Source organism: Malaclemys terrapin, chromosome 2 (assembly GCF_027887155.1).
Source record: "Malaclemys terrapin pileata isolate rMalTer1 chromosome 2, rMalTer1.hap1, whole genome shotgun sequence".
NCBI classification, from domain to species: domain Eukaryota; kingdom Metazoa; phylum Chordata; order Testudines; family Emydidae; genus Malaclemys; species Malaclemys terrapin.
The window spans coordinates 104,203,594-104,224,184 of NC_071506.1; the positions used below are offsets into that span (position 1 = coordinate 104,203,594).

At 43.9% G+C, this 20,591-nt stretch overlaps 1 protein-coding gene across 1 annotated transcript in view; it reads right to left on the bottom strand.

Annotated features, from left to right (window-relative positions):
• Positions 1-294: 294 nt before the first annotated feature.
• SCGN (secretagogin, EF-hand calcium binding protein) overlaps positions 295-20,591 on the bottom strand; it is a 47,633-nt gene continuing 27,336 nt past the window's right edge. The window contains exons 7-11 of the mRNA XM_054017439.1: positions 8,146-8,201; positions 6,174-6,219; positions 6,015-6,074; positions 5,387-5,455; positions 295-992 (exon numbers count right to left, since the gene is read on the bottom strand). Coding sequence (XP_053873414.1) covers positions 864-992; positions 5,387-5,455; positions 6,015-6,074; positions 6,174-6,219; positions 8,146-8,201 — 360 coding nt within the window. The 3' untranslated portion in view covers positions 295-863. The remainder of the gene's footprint in view (positions 993-5,386; positions 5,456-6,014; positions 6,075-6,173; positions 6,220-8,145; positions 8,202-20,591) is intronic.

Here is a 20,591-nt window from a genome sequence, read left to right on the forward strand (position 1 = left end):
TCCACTAGGGCTCATTCTACTCTAGAGCGCAGATTGTGGCAGTATTTTATGAAGGCAGTAATGGAATGGTGTTCCCCATTTTTGATCAATTGGTAGGTGTGTGGATATGGACATTGTTTATAAAAAATGCACAGGCCCCACCGGTAATTTCTTCTACTGAACAATGTGAATCTTAACACTTAATGTGCTCTGTATAAATACAGTGAGATGACAGCTAGAATATACATAGTATAGTATGACTATCGAACTGTGATGTATGGCTGTCCATAAATAATGCATAAGCACCAATCTTACTGTATTTCCTTAATTGCTGTTTTATTCTTGCACAAATAAACTGCAATCCATCCAGTATTATAATGCTGTACACACAAGTAAAGCACAATGCTCATGTTTAGAAATATAGTGACTTCACATAGAAGGCAGTCATCATAAAAATCAGGCAATGAAAGCAGCTACAGTATGAGAGCACTAATCTTACAATTTTAAGGAAAGACTCATCCTATGCCAAAGAACTGATTGTGGCAGTATTTTATGAAGGAAGTAATGGAACGACATCCCCCATTTTTGATAAACTGGTATGTCTGTGGATATGGACATTATTTATAAAAAATACAGAGGCCCCACACGTAATTTCTTCTACTGAACAATGTGAATCTAGTTATTGAATTGAAAGGCCCTTCATGCATTCTCCACTCTGTGGCATCCTGGTGCAAATGCACTTTCATTACAGCAGTGAGGTGCCTATATCTTCCACGTTCAGCACTATCACACAGATTGTTAACACAGCACTGAAAGAGTTCTACCGGCAGCAGCAAGTTCTTACAAAGAAAACATTGCAAACAATAGGTGAAGCGCATTCAAATCTATGGGTTCATTTTAAGCCCAAGACACAAGGCTAATTCAGATTTTTGAATTTTTCCATCCTTGTTCACATCACAGTGATGGAGCAGAATCTGACGGAACTTATCCAGGTCCACACCACTAATGCTGGGCTGGAGACAAAAGAAAGAATCATTGTTGGGAGAGAAAATCTCTCAGTCATTTTTCTAACAACATGTGTCAATGGGAATTGCAGAATGACTGAAGCACATGAAACACATTGAGGGGGGAGATACAAATGAAATGGAGAGAAGGATGAGGGATCTTGTGGCTCTGCATAGGTGCAGTGGGTTTAATTAGATTTAAGGGAGTCTAAATAAGGAAGTCTAACATAATTTCTGAATTTGGCCCAGAGCATAAGTGAGTGATAAAAACGTAAGAACGGCCATACTGGTCAGACCAAAAGTCCATCTAGCCCAGTATCCTGTCTTCTGACAGTGGCCAATGACAGGTGCCCCAGAGGGAATGAACAGAACCGGTAATCATCAAGTGATCCATCCCCTGTCATCCATTCCCAGCTTCTGGCAAACAGAGGCTAGGGACACAATCCCTGCCCATCTGGCTAATAGCCATTGATGGACCTATCCTCCATTAATTTATCTAGGTCTTTTTGAACCCTGTTATAGTCTTGGCCTTCACAACATCCTCTGGAGTTCCATAGGTTGACTGTGCATTGTGTGAAGAAATACTTCCTTTGGTTTGTTTTAAACCTGCTGCCTACTAATTTCATTTGGTGGCCCCTAGTTCTTGTGTTATGAGAAGGAGTAAATAACACTTCCTTATTTACTTTCTCTATACTACTCATGATTTTATAGACCTCCATCATATCCCCCCTTAGTTGCCTTTTTTCCAAGCTGAAAAGTCCCAGTCTTACTAATCTCTCCTCATACAGAAGCAATTCTATACCCCTAATCATTTTTGTTGCCCTTTTCTGAACCTTTTCCAATTCCAATATATCTTTTTTGAGATGGGGCGACCACATCTGCATGCAGTATTCCAGGTGTGGGCGTACCTTGGAATTATAGAGAGGCAATACGATATTTTCTTTCTTATTATCTATCCCTTTCTTGATGACTCCCAACATTCTGTTCACTTTTTTGACTGCCGCTGCACATTGAGTGGATGATTTCAGAGAACTATCCACAATGACTCCCAGATCTCTTTCTTGAGTGGTAATAGCTAATTTAGACCCCATCATTGTACATCTATAGTTAGGATTATGCTTTCCAATGTGCATTACTTTGCATTCATCAACATTAAATTTCATCTGCCATTTTGTTGCCCAGTCACCCAGTTTTGTGAGATCCTTTTGCAGCTCTTCACAGTCTGCTTGGGACTTAACTATCTTGAGTAGTTTTGTATCATCTGCAAATTTTGCCACCTCACCTTTTTCCAGATCATTTATGAATATGTTAAATAGGACTGGGCCCAGTACAGACCCCTGGGGGATACCACTATTTACCTCTCTCCATTTGTTTCCTATCTTTTAACCAGTTACCAATCCATGAAAGAACCTTCCCTCTTATCCCATGACTGCTTACTTTGCTTAAGAGCCTTTGGTGAGGGACCTTGTCAAAGGCTTTCTGAAAATCTAAATACACTCTATCCACTGGATCCCCCTTGTCCACATGCTTGTTGACCCCCTCAAAGAATTCTAGTAGATTGATGAGGCATGATTTCCCTTTACAAAAACCATGTTGACTATTCCCCAACAAATTATGTTAATCTATGTGTCTGACAATTTTGTTCTTTACTATAGTTTCAACCAGTAGCCCGGTACTGAAGTCAGGCTTACCGACCTGTAATTGCCGGGGTCACCTCTGGAGCCCTTTTTAAAAATTAGCATCACATTAGCTATCCTCCAGTAATTTGGTACAGAAGCTGATTTAAATGATAGGTTACAGACTACAGTTATTAGTCCCAGGGCAGGATTAAGGCAGGGACTTTAGGGGCTACACCCCAGGGCCCTGGCTCAAGGGGGACCCTGCAAAAATAAATCACAGGCAATGATCTCCAACTCCGGGCCACTAAAAGTCCCGCGGCACAGCAGGGCTCAGGCAGGCTGCTTGCATGCCGTGGCCCACGCCATTCCTGGAAGCAGCCAGCTGCTAGCATGTCTCTGTGGCCCCTGGTGTGGGGAGGGAAGGCAGCTCCGCGCACTGCACCCGCCCCCAGCACTGTCACTGCAGCTCCCATTGGCTGGGAGCAACGGGTGCATCGCTTGTGGGTGCGGGCAGCACACAGAGACATGCTGTCCCCCTTGCCCCCCTGAGGGGCCGCAGAGACGTGCTAGCAGCCAGCTGCTACCAGGAGCATCTTGAGGCTATGGCACACAGGCAGGCAGCCTGAGCCTTGCTGCGCCACTATCCAGGAGCTGTCTGTGGTAAGCGCCTCCCAGACAGATCCTACACCTCGCACGCCCTCCCACACCCCAACCCCATGCCCCAGACCAGAATGGCCCCAGTGGTTCATTTACATCCTTTCCCTTGGGTTTACCACATGGGTCAGGAGCTCCCCCAACTCCTGGGAGGGAAGAGAGAGACAGACAGATAGGGCTTCCTTCAATCATCCACCAAAACCCAGCATATGGCTCCAAAAGCCATTCCCACCTCTGGGGGCGACACATAGGACAGGAGTTCTCCAAGCTCCAGGGTTGGAAAACACAGAGAGCACCAGGCCAGGCTGGACTTCCCCCCAACCACTCTCAAACAACCTTCCCTTGCTGCCAGCTAATACAGTTAGCCCTGTAGCTCAAGTAGGAGCAGTCTGTGCTGCAGTGCTGAAGGTTCAAACTCTGATGATGATTCTAAACTGGGGTAGCTCTTAGCCGCAGCATATCTCAAATGCAGTTTCACACGGGAAGCCTCTAAGGGTCCATCTGCACAACGAGTCTCAGAGTCCAGGACAACTGACTTGGGCTTGTGGGACTCGTGCTACAGGGCTAAAAATAGCAGTGTAGACATTTGGGCTTGGGCTGGAGCCTGGGCTCCAGCCTGAGCCCAAACATCTACACTGCTATTTTTAGCCCCATAGCATGAACCCAAGTCAGCTGACCTGGGCTCTGAGACTCGCTGCCGTGGGTTTTTTTGCAGTCTAGACATACTCTAAGGTAGCCAAGGTTGAAACTATGTTGGTCAAAATCAAAAGTTCAAATTGCACCTGGAAACTAAATGGAATACAGTGCAGTTATAGTCTCCTGGCTGTGAGAAGCACCAGTAAACAGGCAGGGCGTTGCCTGCACTAGCTGGAGAGTCCAGATGATTTTCAGGTGTAGCTCTATGCAGAACACATATGTACTAATTCAATATGGAGATAGCAAAGACATGGACAATTATGGCCAGGGCCACATCCAAAGAAAAGATTACAACTTTCCTGCCAAGCACAAATGGAAAAAGGAACTCAATCTGCGCTACACTTAAGTTTTTCTGGTATAGCTATGTTGGTTAGGAGAGTGAAAAAAAATCACTCCCCTAACTAACACAGACATGTCTGTAAAAGCTCTAGTGTAGATGCAGTTACACCAGAAATAAGTGCTCTCTTTAGCTGGTATAAGCTGTGTCCCCACTACAACAGTTTGACAGGATAGCTATATAGCAAACCCTTTTTAGTGTAGACAAGGTCTTGGCCAGAGTTGCTATCTGCACATCCAATAACACCTGAAGACTTGATTAACACCCCCTCCCCCGCCGGACTGTGAACCACAGTAATAAAAGGTGGGTAAAACCTTGTAATTGAAGGAAGTGATGCAATCTCCGCCATTTCCTCTGGTTGTTCCACCCGCCTACTACTATCACCTCAGTCTTACCTGGAGCGAATATCATTTCAAATCACCATTTGAAACATTCTGTGTGACCCAAACAAAATATTTTCATTTTATTGTTTCTGCAAGAAAAACTGAAAAAATTCAGTTTCAGTTTGAAACTAACCACTTTTATCCCCCAGATTTTTTGGTTTGTTCACCAAATCAAAAAATCAATTATTCACTCACTCTACTTATGACTTCACTGGGAACTGAGCATTCAGCTCCTCATAGGATTGGACTCCTTTGCACTCATAATGGAACTGATAAGAAAAGACAGACCCAAGTACTGTCCATGCAAGATTCCCCTCTTTCCCCTTTACCCCTGACAGCTAAATCAGTGCCCTTCAATCATTGAATCCTACATGAATTTGACCAAAGAAAAAAGTGTGTACATGTACCAGTCAGAGACTGAACCTTCAACTAGTGTTTGTTGAACTGCATTGTCTGTCTAATTTAGAACATAAACTATCTTAGGCCTGTATTAAGAAGAAACTGCTGGTCATTTTGAATTATACCAGACTGTGTGTCTGACAGTGTTAGTGTGACATGGGCAAATATCCAACAGTGTTCATGTGGAGACCATGAAATTAATTTCTTCTTATGACGAAATTTGATTCCAGATTTTCAAAGGTTTGTGCAAATCAGGAACATATCATTCCTATGAAAAATATGGGAAACAATAAATGCAAAGAATCCTGAAGCCACCTTGACAAGTTCCATCATATCTTTGACAAATCCATCCACTTCTGGACCTTCCAGTTCTCCTGTTTTACTCTGAAAGACAGAGGAAACATTAAAGGCATTTCACCAAGTCAGAAATATAGTAATATTTTCTACCCATCAGGTCCCCCCAAACTCCATGTATCTGTAAAATCCTATCCTCCAAACCATCGCCTGTGATTTCTCCTCTCCCCATAAACTATGATGACATTTTCCCTCAGCTGTTTGTGAGGCTCTTTGGTGACTACCCTACAAGTCCTGTGAAGGCAGGAAATGGCACTGACGTGCCACTTTCCAAGTGATATAGGACAATTAGGGAATTCAGTCTCTGGTGTGCCCCACTGGTCCTGCAGTCAAAAGAGCTATGAATGGGGTTTTGAAGGTGGCATTCTGGCTGATGGGGTGAGGCATGCATGTGGTGCCAAACTGTTTGACGGACACAGAGCTAAGGCCAGCACTGCTTCTGTGATTCTATAAACATTGTTTCCCCTGAGGAAAGAAACCCCTAACAATACAGCATCACCCAATGCTACATTGCATGGGAATGAATGCGAGTCCAAGTCCAGATGTGCCACTTAAACTGCAGTAGAATAAAACACCCCACAGAACTCACAACATCGTAGTGTGCAAAGATTTTCTCAAAATCGTTCTTCCTTTCTTCTTTACTACAAGCCTGAGTGCAGGGGAAAAAATGATAATGGGTTGAGGCTAGGGCTGAGTTAGCTCAGCGGAAAAAAGTAGAACAAATTCATTAGAAAATAGTGCTACTTACATCCATTTTAAATTGAAGGAGGAAATTTTCCTGGAGTGCCAAAATCCTAAAAGGAGAGATCTAAATTATGATCTTTTTGGTTATCGTATTAGTTCTACTTGTCCAGAAGGCAAGAAGATTGTAGGTTACAGCGGTCTTAAGAAGGAGATACTTTCCGAGAGATCTGTGGGTGATGTAACCATAAATCCCTCTCTGTTTGTGGGGAGTTGTAGTACGAATCCCATGGCTCACTGTTCTGAAAATGGACTCCTTTATGTTAATGACCCTTACAGACATAGGCACCGACTCCGTGGGTGCTCCAGGGCTGGAGCACCCACAGGGAAAAATTGGTGGGTGCTCTGCACCCACTGGCAACCAAACTCTCCTCCCCCACCCCAGCTGACCTCTACCTCTGCCTCCTCCCCTGAGAATGCCGCGTCCCCACTTCTCCCCCTAGCTCCCAGCGCTTGCTGCCACAAAACAGCTGTTTCGCTGCATAATAAGCTGTGGGAGGGAGGAGTAGGAATGTGGCACACTTAGGGAGGAGGTGGGGAAGAGGTGGGGCTGGGGCAGGGATTTGGGGAAGGAGTCCAATAGGGGCAGGGAGGGGGTGGAGTTGGAGCGGGGACTTTGGGGAAGGGGTTGGAATGGAGGCGAGGCGGGTCAGGGAAGGGAGGGGGCGGATCAGGGGTGGAGTTGGTGTGGTGCTGGGGGGTTGAGCACCCACCGGCGCCAGAAGAAGTTGGTGCCTATGCTTACAGAACATCTCCAGTGCTAGGACCAGTGGAGGCGGTTAGCCTTAAAAGCAAGAGGTATTGTCCAGTTATTCCTCTGTAACTGGATTGCTGTGCTGAATTAAAGGAAATTCTCTTTCTCTCTTTAAAGTGGAATCAGTGGAATATATATATGAAAAAGAGAGAGAGAGAGAGAGATCTTCTCATGGATGAATTCCCTGGTTGTGAAAAAAGGACAAAATAATACTGTCTTGAGCACTAACAATGTACAAATTTCCCCTTAAAGCACTATTAAAAGCCCTTCTTTCGAGCAACTATTCCAGCTCTGGGTTTCCCCTGAGCACAGAATGCCAGTCATGTCAAATTGTGCCCTCACTGAGGTTTTGTGATGTGACAAATGACAAATGTTCACTCTGAGCTGGAGGGAATCTACTAAATTCATTTTACTAAGAGTCAGCTAGCATATGTGTTATAAGCAGACCACTTACAGAGTCATATCTAAGAGGAAGCTGGAATAATGGCCTTCCTATGGTATTTTTCATTCTCTCTCTCAATGTGTGTCTCAGAAAGTAAAGTATTAAAGGATTCTGGGTTATTATTCTCAGCTAAATGTTAATGGCAAGTATTAAAGGATTCTGGGGTGCATGGACAAAGGTGAGGTAAAGGCACAACTGAATACACACACACACACACACACACTTTGTAGTGGCCAAGAAGGTGCTTCAAAGGAGGTAACATGGCAGCTGAGGGACAGTATTAAAAGATTCTGGACTGTGTGTATAGAGGCATAGTCAAGGCATGGCTGAATATATTTTCTCCTCATTAAGAGACAGCTTTAAGTACGCATGTTACAAGGGGGCCACTTTATATATATCTATATGCATAGAGGCCAGGTCAAGGCACCTCTCTCTATATATTCAGTAATGCCTTGACTGCACCTTTATACACACAGTCCAGAACCTTCTAATACTTTCCATCGGCTGCCATGTTACCTCCTTTGAAGCATCTCTTCAGCCAGTACAAAGTATTCTAGGGCATTTTAGTGAGGGGGAGGCAAATCCTGGCATTCCCTAGAGCTCTAATGCAGCAAGCACGTGGATGCTGTGGTAACGGGACCATGCTGTAGAAACACCTAGGCAGCCTGATTTCACTTGAAACGTCGGAAGAATTCAAACTCAGGCCTCCGCAGTATAAACCATCAGCTTGCCCAGGTCTGCCACTAGAAGCTGCTAAACCATAACAGTACCATTAAAAAATACCTTGCCAGGTCATTCAGATCCAATCGTCCATCTTTATTTTTGTCAAAGATCTTCATCTAAAATCAAGAAGACAAAATTGCCATAAAATAGTAACACTGAGATAGCTGGATAAGAAAATATGAACATAGAATGGCCTAGAAAAATTGCACTGCCCTTCCCACTGTAAGGAGAGCAGTGCAGAGGGAATGCAATATTGCCCAAGTCCCCAAGAAGTGTGCTGACTACCCTAGCACACCATCTATACACCTCCTATGGTGCAGCATGCTTCTACCACACCTGATCAGCAATGGGGGGAGGGAGAGGAGAATCACTACTTCTTCATACCAATCCCTTTTGTCACAACCCACAGGTCTCAAACCAGGGCCTGCAAGGTTCATGGGAGCAGACATGCTCCAACCCTCCACCTGGCAGCCTGCTGGCAATAGCTTACCTGAAACCCATGAAGCCCAGCCCCAGTGTGAGGCTCCGCCCCTGAGGTCCAAGTGGTGGAGTCCCAGAGTGGCTGATGAACCTGCTGGCCCTACGTAAGCTAGCGTCAGGAACAGGAAGCCATCTGAACAACTGGGTTTCATCTTGGTCCAGACTGTGCCCCCTGTGCTTCCTGCTAGCTATATCTGCTCCTGCTTCCCCTGATTGATCTCCTGGCCTTCTGACCAGTGGTGCAAGTAGAAATAATTTCTTGCTGGTACTGCAGTCATGGGAGGGACACAAGGGGGGGGGGCACGTGACCTCCCCATGTGACCCTCCATGTGACTCATCCCTGCCCCAGCCCAGGGCCCCCATGCTCTCCCCATCCACCACCCCCCTTTGTATATACAAACATCAACATGCTTAATTACTCACTTTCCCCCAAATATGTAGTATTCAGTCTGTTTATATGGAATATGGGAGTTGGGTGAGGAGCCATTTCAGCATATGTATGACTTATTAAAAGACAAATTTTAAATAGAACTGTATCCTAAACTGCTCTATGGTATTGTACCCAAACATTGCATTTCAATGGGGGATTCAACTTCCTTTATAGGAACAGACTCCTGAAACTCTTACCAGTCCACAAAAGTGGTCCATAATCATGCATATAGTCCCATTGTCTTCAATGGGATTGATCAAATGATTAAGGGTTTACAGGATTAGGTTCCAAATTTGTAAATTGTTCTGGAGGAAACTGACAATACCTGAGCTGTCAGATCAGAAGGAGCTTCATTTTAATAAAGGTGGGAAGATGTGTGATAAGTCTTAGCTCCATTGCTAAGATGTGGAACATATTTTCAGCAAAGTTCTTTCAGATTCCTGAGGCAGCTGGTTTAAGGCCATCAGTGTCCGGCATTATAATCTTCACTTACAGTTCTCTCACCCACAAAGCTGGACAATGAGACACTTGTTTTCTTTGTTTTGCTGCTCCAGTTCCAGTTAACAAAATGAATGTTAGACTAGTTCGGCTGCAAAGAAGAATTCTATGTACACTGGGGACAACACCTGATTCCCATCAGGCTGCAGAACTGGGCTGACATCAGAATTCAAACATCCTCTGGTCAGTGCAAGTAGAGGCATTCCTCTAATGATTTGGACTTGATGTGATGCAGTATGGATGTCATGGATAATTCATACCAATGGGGAGAAACAGAATCAAAAACATTGTTTAAACACCTTCCCTCCCTCCACCCCCCTTGAGGACTCCTGACCAACGCAACAGCACAATACATATGCTAACAAACTTAAATAAAACCTATGTTTAAGTTTGTTAGCACATGTATTGTGCTGTTAAAGCCATATAAAGAATGAATGCCCTCCCTAGCTGCATTCTGTTCCTTTAAGGAGCAGAGCGCAGCCCCACCCCCTGGAGTGGGGGGCTAGCTCCAAGTCTTCCCGGTACCCCATACCTGCTAAGAATCTCTTGCTGGTACTGCATACAGGAAGGTACCGCTCTACTTGCACTCCTAATTCTGACCCAGCTTGATCTCCTGGCATCTGACTTGTGGTTTTTGACTGCCAGTTTGTCTGTCTGCTGCCTCTGACCTCCCAATATCCCGACCCAGCCAACTCTTGACTCCTGTCTCAAGATTGCGGACTCTGGCTCCGACTTCTAGGTTTGGCCACCTACAACCAAGCCATGACACCTTGCTGGTAGCTAGGAGCATGTAATTCTGCCCATCTAAGGTGCAGGCACCTTCTCCACTTCCTTGTGCACCCAACACACGTGCCAGCCACAATCTGGCCTGTTTTTGTCCAGCCACCAAAAATATGAAATGAAACAAACACATAACACAACTTCTAGCCATTCACACCTGGCACAGAAGTAAATTGTGGCCCTAATAAGTTCTTCACTAAATTAAATACCAGCATCACACTATTGTCTTTGGAAAAATGTTGGCCCATGAGGAACTTTAAAACCCTCCAGTCCTGATTTCATCATTATCCTCATCAGTTGTAATGGTTATGGCACAGCCCAGGGGAAAATGCTTCATTCTGATACACAGAAATGTCAGCATTTTATATTGTCAAAGCTGGTGGGTTTATTTGGAGCAAAGCCTGGCATCAAGAACCACCAGTTTTATTCAGGAATTTCAGATGGACAGTGTCAAGGAGTTAATCCATATAAATATGGTGACATCTTTTGCTTAATGTAGTCAGATTGTTTCCTCCTGGTGACTCACCCCCATATATTTTATTTTATTTTGGAGTTCTTTGCCTGTCTGAAGAATAAATAAGAGGTGATCACTTAAGCCAGGAGAAAAGAGGCTTGATAGATCTTAAACATAAATAATTCATGGCAAAATGGTGTAGAAAAAAAATGATTCCACTTTTTATTGCAAAAATGGTATAACATTTCATCAAGATAGGTTGCTGTTCTCTTTCCCATATTCAGTATTGGGATAACTAGTAACATTTCTTTCATTAAACTTACTCCTTTAATGGTTATAACTCTTCTAAAAATCCAAGTGATTTTATAAGTCCTTGAGAAGGCACATGTGGTCTGTCTCCCCTATTTACACCTTCTATAATAGGCACAGTGTTCAGCAGAGAGCTCAATCCATGTGACACAGAATAGAAAAGGGTGATCTCACAGTACTGCCAGGGAAACCAAGATGCTGTTTCTAAACATCTTCCAGAACTGGGGCAACTATCTCAGAATTCAGTTCAGAGCCTGATACTTACACGGACTCCCAAGAGCTCGTAAGTAGAGAATGTGAGAAGGGGCCAGCATGTCCTGAGAAGCCTCTATATAAATGTTCAGTCCTATTGTCAAACACTCCTCCCTGCATATCACTTGAGACACATAGTCTGTGGTAATACTCTTTATAGTATTAGGTTTGGATAAGAACAAATAACAGTATTTTACTGAATGAATTCTTCCAAATACTTTACCCTATATATATTCAGCATAAGGTTTTTAAAGAGTACTCAACATTGGCCCAACTTTATTCCCACCGAAATTAATTAAGAGCAGAGTTAGATCTATGCTGAAAGCTTTTGAAAATGGTGTCACCAATTCAAAGTGATCGGAATGTACAATGGATACATAAATGTCTATTACAGTTTCATTCCTGTTTCATAAAGCCTGTTTTGTGTGCATTCACAGTTTTATAAATGTTAGAACTAAGAATAACCTTGATTTTCTAATTTTCCCTCAACCTGGAGCTGGAAGAACGAGTGAAGCAAGTCTAGTGTGATTGCTCCGAGTGAGATCAGGGAGTAAAAACTTAGCCTTGAATTTTTTATATGCACAAAATTAAGGTTTATTTTGGAAGCATTGTAAATAGTCACTTTCCCCTCTTGCAGTAAATCACTAATGGTAACATTTTAAAAACCCCATTCAAAGTTAATGGGACTTAGTTGCCTAAGTCACTTTTGAAAATAGGACTTAGGTACTTTTGAAAATGTTACTGTAAGTCTCAGATGACAAATGTGACATGCAATAGTCACAAAAATAATATGAAGAGCCACATGAAGTGAGAGTCACCACATTCTAAAAAATACAGGGCCAAATTCATTCCTGATGTAATTCCACTGCATTCTGCCTCACTGCAAGAGACCAAAATATGCTGAAGACACCTTCCTAATCTTTTCTTTACAAGAAGGAACACTGCGCTTCTCACTGCATTACTAAAATCATTTAACATAGTCAAACTATTTCTAAACTACACCCATGTTCTTTTAGGTATTTCTGTTTCACTGAAATTATTCTTTTACTTTCTACCATATGTTATAAACCTCAGAAATACTCTTGTGCAGAGGTGAAAGTAAACCGGTCCAGTCCAGCGTACTGGCAAGAAAGTGCCGACCATACTGGCAGGGCCACTGATGGGGGGAGGAAGGGGAGGGCAAAAGGGGTAGCTGCCCCGGGGCCTGGCAATTTAAAAGGGTCCCGGGGCTCCACTGGCTATTTAAAGAGCCCAGGGCTCCCAGCCGATGACACTGCTACCCCGGGGCTCCGATGGTGATTTAAAGGACCTGGGGCTCCCGGCTGCTGCTACTACACCTGGGGGATTTTGGTCCCAGACCCACCTCTTCCAGGGCCCAGAGCTCCCCCCCCCACACCTTGCTCAGGACCCCGGCCGGCCTGCGTACCAGTAAGTCATTTAAATTACTTTCACCCCTGCTCTTGTGTCAGCAAAAATCTCAACCTCTTTCAGGGTCCTTACATTTTTAAATACAGGCCCAATAGCACAATACACTGCAATACATCAAATAGGAAACCCATAGATCTCTTCGGGGGAATTTCAGCCTCCATGACCACTAAATCTTTGGCTTCTCTATGAGATTGAAATAAAGATACTAATTAATACCAATTGTGATGGCAATTTATGTGATAGAGACACGTGACTGTGACCCTAAGAAGTGTATTGAGGCCAATAACTCTTTGTGCATAGGTCAAGCCAAGCCACTACTTTTTCATTCATATGTCTCCTAAAGTCTCCTTGCCTTCCAGGATGCCCTCAAGGAGTACGTAATATAAAACATAACATAATAAAAATAAAAAAACCTCCCTACTGTAGTTATTCCCTCATCTGGGCTTTCCAGTGTGTGTTGTCTACCTTACTTCTGTTTGACTTAGATGACAAGAGCTCTAGAGTAGGAAATGTTTTTTGTGTGTATGTCATCAAATAGTCATGACCTGTGTTCATGACTACTACTATGGGCTAGATTAGAATTGGTGACCTAGGTGTGAAAGGATCCCTGGCCCATTACCATTCTCCTGAGCAGTTTGGTCCCCTCCTAATTTTAATTTGGACCTAAAGTTTAAATTTTATTGACTTTAAATGTGTATTTTCTAACTAATCAGCATCATTTCTTTCCCTTTGCTTCCAGCTCCCCAACCTGCCTCTTTTCTCTAGGCTCTGCCTTTGCCAAACCAAGAAAAACTCTCAGGGGTAGTGCCAGCCTCTTCCTGGGGGTTTGTGTGTGTGTGTGTGTGTCTGATGTGGACTAGACAGAAAATTTCAGGGGCTGCACTTTACATCTTGTGGGCACACATATGGGAGCACTGAAGCTCCCCTGTCCCCATGCAGGGCCCAGGAAGGGGCTCCGGCCCCTTGCTGCCTCTTCATGGAAAGGGGCCTGGAGCTGACCTGGACTCCAGACCTGCGGCTTGAGGACAGCCCAGCATACCTCACACCACCTGCTGGCTTGCAGCGCAGCTCAGCTCAGTGCCTGGCAAGCTTGTTGCTGGTGCCCTCAGACTGCCACATTTTCGGGACTGGACGCCTCACGGCATCTGCTGGCCCCTGCCCAGCCTGCTAACAGCAGCAGTATCCCCTGGGCTCCCAACTCTGCTGCAGCCCCCCGTCCCTGTGCCACCCTTGCGGTGTGCAGTGCCCTGCACCGGGCTGCGCACTACCATTCCACCACATGCCAATCCCCTCCTTGAATGATGCCTGCTTGTCTGGAACTCCTCCCCCATCCACACTTCCTCTCTGTTTGGGGCTTTCCACCCCTTGTCCATGCTCCCCATTTCCCTAACCATGCCCCCCTTCCTCTGTCGGTGTTTTCCCCTCCGCTATGCATCCTTCCCCTGTGATTCTCCTCCCTTATCCAAGCCCCACCTCCCTCCTCTGTGATCCCCCTCCCTTAGGTCACCTTTCCCCATCTGTGATCCCCCTCTCTTATGCACACGCCTCCCAATCTCTCGCCCTGCATGCTGCGCTCCCTCCTCCCATTTGTTGTTATTTCCATGCTCCCACTCCTTGCCTATGCTCGATATGCCACCCTGACTTCTCTGCTGCTGCTGGTGGCAGCACTGCCTTCAGAGCTGGGTGCCAGACTAGCTGCTGCCGCTCTCTCTGCTTTGCCTTCAGAGCTGGGTGGCTAGAGAGTGGTGGCCACTACTCCTGGCAAGGCACCCAGCTCTGAAGGCAGTGCCGCTGCCAGCAGGAGCACAGAAGTAAGCGTGGCAAAGCCATACCATACCACCCTTTCTTCAATGGTTGAATTTTGTGCTGGGAGGGGTGGCTACGGGAGGGTTAAGGCAAATTTTGGGGTGGCTATAGCCACTGTAAACCCTTCCCCGATCTCCCTCATCTTTTCAAATTCTACTTTGCCTATTATAGGACCAACATCCTAAATAATATTTCCAAATACATTTAATCTTTTGTCCATTCAGGTCAACAAAGAAAAAGAAAGTCCCACCTGAAGGCCTAGGTTGTATCTTTCTGTAATAATGATTTGCACGTGAAATATGGAAAACATGTACTCGATATGGAATGGCTTTCAATAAATTAGTTCAGGTACCACATCTACTAAACTAGACATAATCCCATTACTTGGACAACTGTAGCTCATGCACATCTGCAATGTGCTGTCTCTGCATGTATTACACATCAAATGCCTGGGGATACATTTATTAATTAAACTTGCTAATTTCAAGCATGTGTTTGATCTAATCTGATAATTGCATACACACACAAAGCATTACAGCAGGTACACCCCCATATCATGGATCTATTTGTGTACAAACACACATGGGAGGTTTAAATAGTTGTGGGCCTGATTTTCATTTAAACCATGTTGGCAGCATAAAGATGCCTTTCAGTGGAAACAAATGAACTGTACACCCACTTTAAAGTACCTTTACATTGCCAGAGTGGTGTAAAAGAGCATTGTGTAAACGAGAATAAGGCCCAGCAGGTTTAAACAGTATTGCATTTTTATCAAAGCTCAATGAAAAATGGATTGTTGTTTGGGAAAGCTCCTTCAGGAAAGATGCTTCCTGGTGAGGTTTGCAAGTAAGTAGTTGTGCCTGAAGGGTACAGGAGTTATTTGGCCCAATTAGCTCCTGATGGGACCATTGTAGCAGATTGCCTGCTGAGAGAATTGTTTCAAGTGCTAACTGCCAGAGTTCTGCAGATGAGCACAGTCCTGAACTCACTTTACAGACCACTGAGGAAGGTGTCTCAAAAGGGGCGTCAGAAGGGGAAAAGGGAACTTTATGGAATGTAGGCAGCCCTGTAACCAGTTGTCTTTGCCTACTCAGCATCTTGAGGAATAATGTTGTTAGCACAGGACTATCGTCATGCTGATCCCATGTGGGCAAATACCTAGGATAGAGTGGCTGATTCAGCACCTGTCCATCCAGGCAAACAGCCTGTGTCTCAAATTCTGAGAGTATACTGCCGGATGCCAGTGAATACATCTCTGTAGTACCCTAGTGGGTTCAAACACATCTGATTCCTTGTGGAAGCAGAAGTTGGTAACTGTAGGTCACCAAGACATCAGTTTTAACCTGCTGGCGGAAATTGATGCTGTCTCTTTATGGCAGACCCAGTCTTTGCATTTAAAGTGGTTTTAAATCCACATCCAAACAACCAGCAGTATGTCCATGTGAACATGCAAATTACCTGGCCGACAGGAAGGAGGAAGCTTTGCCCATCGCTGACAACACAGAGCAAACAGCTGACAGGGTGCTGCTAGAAACATTTACTCCTAATCAGCAGGTAGGTTCCCTTAACCAAGGGAGCTCAAGTCTCAATCTTCCAGAAAGGGGGCCAGGAAGGACTCACTCAGAGGGTGACCCCAAGAGGGGAAGTGGGCTTTTTGCATATGCACAGCCCCGGGGTTCGGAGACAGCTCCATAAGGGGCCTGCCAGTAACTGCATCCTTACCTCACCGAACCCTAAATATCAAAGCTCCAAAGATGTGCTTGGATTAAAAACGTATACAGGACGGAACACTGTAGTAAAAGGAAAGCCAGTACCTATGTACATGCAGGGGTACAGGAAGGAATTAAAGGACACAATGGGCATTGAACAAACCAGACTATCTAAACAGAAGGTATTGTATGACAAGATACTTGTAAACGCTCATTTGTGATGAAAACTTTGGTGGTAACGTTAAACCTTGTGGTGAAAAACTTGATGTTAATGTTCAGGAGCTAGTCCTCAGATGTGGCCACAAGGAGGTGCTCCAACTGTGAGTAGTAAACCCTGTGATATGGGGGTTCGCACCCTGAGCCACTAAACAACATATAAAGTGCATAAACATACTGCAGTCAGGATACATTAGTCATAAAAACAATGGTTTTCACTTCTATATGCCTTCCATCTGATGATCTTATGAACTTCACAGATATGAATGAATTAACTGGGTGTTGTGAAACTAGGTTCTTTTACCTCCATTTTGCAGAGGGAAAAAGGAAGGCAAAGAGAGACTAAATAACTTGCTCAAGATCGCACAGAAAGTCTGTGACAGAGCTGACAATAGAAGCAAGCCACATCTCCTGTGCTTTAAGTCTTTCCCCACCAAATTATATGGGGAGAGATTAGGGACAAAAGCCTACCCCTATTAAAGTAAATAGGAGTTTTGTCATTGACTTCAGAGGGGCTTTCACCCTAGATTCTCTCCAACCTCTAATTTCCATAGAACAAATACTGTACTTCATAATTAGTTTTTATTCAGGCAAAATCCTGTTTGAATTTTTGGTCTCAGCACTCAGATTGTTATCACACAAAACGAATGCTTTATTCTTTTGTAGGCAAAGATAGTGGGTTTTTTTTTTAAACATATTAGGATATTGTGGTGCTCAAATTAAAGCCTTTTGGTGAATCTGATGTTATCATCAGAGGGTATTCAAAAAATGAACCACAATAACTTTGCTCTGTATGTGATTATTTCAATAGCCTATGTAACTTGATTTGTAGAAGCACAAACTGGTAATGAACTTTCCCTGCATGCAGCATTAATACATCAGGACTAACAGCTAAAGTAGTTTTGTGAACTATAGAATGCTAAGAACAGTCAGTACCTTTACTTACAAGGTAACTAAGGAGTGCAAGGGGCTTCTGCATAAGAATGAAAGGTTTCTGTTCAGTCTTGAAATGACTGAGTGCTATATGGTTACAGATGCAAGAAAGTTTATTAAGGATGGTGATTTCTGTGCAAGCTTAGAAAACAGATGTAAAAAGAGTCACCTGCTGCAAATGCTGATTCAATCATTACTTGGCATTGAAGCAAATCAGGTCAGGACCTTGGCATTTGGCCCATTGACAACATTATTCTAGAAAGCCTCCCTGGACTTGATTCTCCTCTGCACTGTACTCCAAGTACACCTGTGCAAAATGGGTGTAAAATGCTATCAGGTTAGAGTGGTAACAATGTACACCCTCTTGGCACAGGTATAAAATGTAAGGCAATGGAGAATCAAGCCCAATGATGTTGTTTTATTTACAATATCACTGGCTAATAAGAAATTTAAATAAAATGGTAAAAAGGATCAGAAATAAGGTGTGGGGAGGAGGCAGTAAAGAAGTACTACTAATACAGCAGGGGGGACCTAAGACAGATAAATGAGAGAGAAAGAGATGTTAACTCAAGCACAAGGTTAATTTTAGGTCTGGTTATTATTCATCCATAGACAATACCCACTAAAGTACATACATTAAGACTAGGATTCCATGCTGAGGTTCTGACAAACATATGAGCTTGAGTCTTGTGGTTTTTGTGACTTCACCAGAACCCATAAGTCCAATCGAAGCCTCATTATGTGCAGCTGGAGAGAGATTATTTCTACTATTATTACCAATATTTTCTCTTTGTGGTGAAGCAGTAGCAGGCATCACTGCATGTGTTTTCACTATCTTTCTCATAAGTTTAGGAGGGTTGAATATTTTCAGCCTATCAGCAAAACCTCCCATTTTCTTCTCTAAACTACGGTACCTGCCTGGTCTCCCCTGGTACCCGGCTATAGTATTCCTATGGCAGGCTGCTGTTGCTAAGAGCTATGGGTAGAAAGTGCAGTGATTTGAACTCTGCCCCTGAGAATATGCCCCCCATAATGCTTGTTCTGTGCCAACTGGAAGAACAAATCACTTCCAAACATAATTTCCCTGAATGATGGGGAATTGTAAAATGCTATGTATCTAGCTGTACATATATGCATACATGTGTATGAAGGCAAATATAGACACACAAAAATTAAACAGGGTGAAATTCACTCCTATGCAGCCTCTAAAAAAGCCAGCCTCCACAGCACAGAAGTGCCCTTTTAGCCCTCCTGCGAATAGGAGCTTCTTTGTTAGAACAATTATACTAGAAGCCTCGCCACCATGGGCCCAGCCCTGCAAGGTACAGAGCACTGCACTTTGACTTCCCAAAGGGCCTCAATATCTCACATGATAAGCCCCACCCTCTACAATCTGTGGAACAGTCCATTGGGAGTGGCCTACTCTACAGCAGAGAGGTGCAATAAGCTTTGTTTCGGCCCATAAATTGGCACAGTGATAGCAGTGGGTTGTGCTGAACTCCCATGGTCACAGGCTGCGAATTTCATCCCACAACTGCCAGTTAATCTCCCTCACTAATCCGCTGACTTGGGCTTTGGATAGGGAGGATGCTCTCACTGCATATGGTGGTTTCCACAGAACCATATAACTTAGAGATGAAAAAGACTTGTTAAATCATCTTGTTCATCTTTCTGCCAGTGAAAGATTGTGCCCTAGAACTCCCAACTGCTAGAATATAATCTCCAGTCTAATTATAAATTATTGAGTGACCATTTTCCTTGGGAAATTGTTTCACTGTCTAGTAGGCCCTACTGTTAGACATTCGTCCTGCTATTGAGCTAAATTCTCCCTTGCTTAATTTCATCTCTTTCCTCTTCATTATATCCCTTGAACTTTGAACTTTGACTGTTCATTTTGGCTCAAAAGAGTGCCACCAACACTAAGAAAATAAGCATCCTGCAGTTACATCTATTTCCATCATGACTATCTCCAATGACTTTGATGCTCCTGAAGATTGTATTTTGCCTACATAACGTGCCCTATAAACACGAGTGAAAGCACTGCCCATTTTCTATCCCTGAGGGTTCACCACTTTCCATTTGTTGTTAAGCCCTGGATCACAATCAACAGTCTTTTGATGAAGGAGCAAAAAGGATGCAAAGATCATAAAGTACTGTGAAGAAATGGAATGATCTGGTAATGCATGGCTGCTAAGCAACACGCTAAATTGAAACGCATTCCTGGAGATGAGAAAAATCCACATTACCCAGGCAGGGGTGTTCAAAATGGGGAAAAGGCTCCAATTCACATTGAAAACAGATAGAGCAAAGAAACTGCCTTGGACACTGTGGGCTTGTCTACATGAACAAGTAGTTTGCAGCAAGCAGGGGAGTCATTCGACTTTATACTAATCTCCCGCAGACTAGCTGTCCATGTGAACCCTACTGACCTGTATTAACAGTTCACTAATGAGCTCTGATCTAGTCCTCTTCGAAAGAGGGCTAGCACGGGGTAGATGCACATCCCAACTTGCAGCAAACTAGACATCCATGTAGACAAGCCTTGTGTTTCACATAGATGATCTGTGTCACTTAAGGGATGGATGAATAAAGATGAGGAAGAAGAGGGGTATGTATTATGGTACGTGGAAAGTGGTGGTTAGACAGAAATAGAATTTATAAAGCAAAGCAACGTAGAATAAACTTCAGCAAAGTTACCATGATGTCAGTGCCTATGAAAGCAATTTCCACAGTGAAAGACAAACATTCACTGCAGTCACTCTCTGGTCCATAAGATTGTCCTCCTGACCCAGAATATGTTATAAAAGTATGCAGAGGGACAAATCCTTATGACATAGGTCGCATGGCTGGAGAGGGTGGGTGGGGAGAGCTACAAGCCCTACTCCCAAATCTAATCTTTTCCATCCTAGTGCTCTGATTTTAAAATCATTTGCTTTGGAGGCAGTCTTCCAAAGACAAGCATAGTGTTGCTAATGCCCAGAGCAGTAATTAAAAGGGGCAGGGAGAGTATCTTCACTTGTTTTGTGAGGCACCTGGCCCATTTCTGGGACCTCAGAAAATAATAGTTAACTTTTGCAAAGCCTCTGATACCTTCCTTTCATCTGGGCTGCAATTATATTAATAGGAGCAACAGTTTGCATCACTTGATCAGTCAGATACCTATCCTGTATCTTCTCTCACAAGCAAGAAGCTATAAATACCCAGCATGGGA